Genomic DNA, 2,500 nt, shown 5'->3' on the forward strand with positions numbered 1-2,500 from the left:
CCACCATCACCACCATTACCACCACCACCACACCACCATCACCACCACCACCATCACCACCATCACCACCACCACCACCACCATCACCACCACCATCACCACCACCACCACCACCATCATCATCACCACCACCACCACCACCACCATCACCACCATCACCACCATCACCACCATCACCACCATCACCACCACCACCACCACCACCACCACCATCACCACCATCACCATCTATCACTGTTTTTTTAAAGACAGGGTCTTATGTAGCCCGGACTCATTCGAGGTAGCTAGGCAGCCAAAGATGACCTTGAACTCACGCTTGCTTTGCTCCTACCCCCAAGGGTCAGGATTCCATGCACACATCCACACGTTCAGCTTAGTAGTAGCGTTGTTATTATTTAATTTACTGGTAAATGGCAATTTGGAAACTTTCCTTCATTTTGTCAGCTGCTACTTGATCTGTGGGGTCAGGGCTTGTAGCTACTGCTGTGACGTAAAGAAGTCCATGGAGGACTGTAAGCCAGTGGTAGAGTGCTTGCCTGACAGCCTGACTGGCTGATAACTTAGCCTGCAAAAACAACACAAAACACATCCTCCTTTCTACTTTGCTTTCTGTTACTGTGATAAACACCACAACCCAAAGCAGCTTAGGGGAGGGAACGAGTTTATTTCAGCTCACATGTCCAGAAATTGAGGGAAGTCTCAGCAGGAGCTGAAATAGAATGGAAGAATGCTCCTTTCCAGCCAATCCCTAGGCTCACAGCCTTCTAGCTACATAGTCCAGGACTACTTGCCTAGGGATGGTGCCACCCACAGTGGGCAGGGCCCTCTGACATCAATCATCTATCATGACAGTCTCTCACAGATATGACCACAGACCAATCTGATCTGAGTGACTCCTCAATTGAGGTTTCTTCTTCCCAGGTGACTCTAGGTTGTGTTAAATTGACAAAACAAAACAAAACAAAACACAAACCAGGCATGGAGAGATGGCTGAGCGGTTAAGAGCACTGACTGCTCTTCCAGAGGTCCTGAGTACAATTCCAGCAACCACATGGTGGCTCATAACCATCTGTAATGGGATCTAATGCCCTCTTCAGGTGTGTCTGAAGACAGTGACAATTTACTCATGTACATAAAATAAATACATCTTTAACAAACAAACAAACAAACAAACAAACAACTCAACCAGCATCTCCACCTCCAAGCCAAAACAGCCGGGCTAAGGACAGGTGACCTTCTGTGATTTATTTTCGACTCCTTTGAACCACATCTTTCTGGAATCTTTCTCAGTTCCCCGCTCTGCAAAGGAGGCTCATGAGTTGCTTTGGAAAGGGATACCCTGCATATAATACCCCTGGGCCTCTTCAAGGCCAAGAATGAGAAAACATGAACCTCGTATCTACATCTTTCATTCATCTTTGAGATGACACCCCACCTCCCCAATCACCCCTTGACTTGTCTTTGTGACTTTCTCCTGGTATGTTCCTTGGCAGGTGAGACAGACCTTATTCATCACAGGACTCCCCAGAGAAGCCAGGAAGGAGACTGTGGAGAGCCACTTCCGGTAAGAGAGAGACCCTGTGAGCCGCTCATGGTGAACAGGGCTGTGGAGGCCCCGGGCCCCTGAGGCCTGTGCTATAGGTGTCTTCTGTCTGAGTATGCAGGGCTGACCCCTCTCTACTGTGGTATCAAGTGACTTCCAGGGGTGGTCCTGCAGAGTTGTACCAGCCGCCTGGCGGGGCTGATGTGCACTGTGCAGCAGTCATGATTAGGGCTCCAGGACTCAGGATCCAGAGTGCAGGCTGAAGTTCCTGCTGGGTGAGAACTGCGCTTTCATGCAGTGCTGGTCTCCCAGGCCCATGGATGTTGGCTGTTTATAGACAGCCTTACTTAGGCTGCTTACTGGCAGGTCCCTCCTTCAGAAACTACAACTACTTAGGAAATATTTGCATATGTGTGTGAATATGTTTGCATATTCTCTTGATACTGGAATGATTTTTTTTTCATTCCTTGAAAAAAAGTTCCTCTAAGTTGCCTGCCAGACAGCGTTTGGGAATAGTGTGCCCACTTCATGCATGGACTTAAGTAGGAAAATGCGTGTCCTTATTGCCATGCAAACACTGCGTGACTTAGACTCTGCCGGTTCAGGAAGGTTTACTGGGAGAGGCTGTGGCCATGCACAGCAACAGACCTGTGGCTTTGCTCTGCAGCAGGGTCACGTTCACTGTGAATCGCCTTCTCAAAGCCTTTCCCCCCCTCATCTTTTTGTGGTTCTGATTATTGAATCTTACTAGACAGAGGCTCTACCACTGAATCACATCGCTAGTCCTCTTCTGAGCTCTTGTTGGGTCAGAACTGGTCCTACTGACCAACTGTCCTGTCCACCAGGGCATTAAACAGGGGTCCGGGGAGATCACCTGAAAGAGAAAGTGGGGGACAGGACGATGCAAAGAATGGCGATCTGTCTATAGTCTGATCAAATTGCCAATTTTACTTTTTT

At 48.6% G+C, this 2,500-nt stretch overlaps 1 protein-coding gene across 3 annotated transcripts in view; it reads left to right on the forward strand.

Moving 5' to 3' along the window:
- The window catches only part of Tmem63a (transmembrane protein 63A), a 34,736-nt gene that overhangs the window by 15,589 nt on the left and 16,647 nt on the right, over positions 1–2,500 (forward strand). For all 3 annotated transcript variants that reach the window (XM_028755221.1, XM_028755218.1, XM_028755220.1), the window contains exon 9: positions 1,494–1,564. In XM_028755221.1, coding sequence (XP_028611054.1) covers positions 1,494–1,564 — 71 coding nt within the window. The remainder of the gene's footprint in view (positions 1–1,493; positions 1,565–2,500) is intronic.

The sequence above is a fragment of the Grammomys surdaster genome, unplaced genomic scaffold, assembly GCF_004785775.1.
Source record: "Grammomys surdaster isolate TR1022 unplaced genomic scaffold, NIH_TR_1.0 126051, whole genome shotgun sequence".
In the NCBI taxonomy this organism is placed as follows: Eukaryota; Metazoa; Chordata; class Mammalia; order Rodentia; family Muridae; genus Grammomys; species Grammomys surdaster.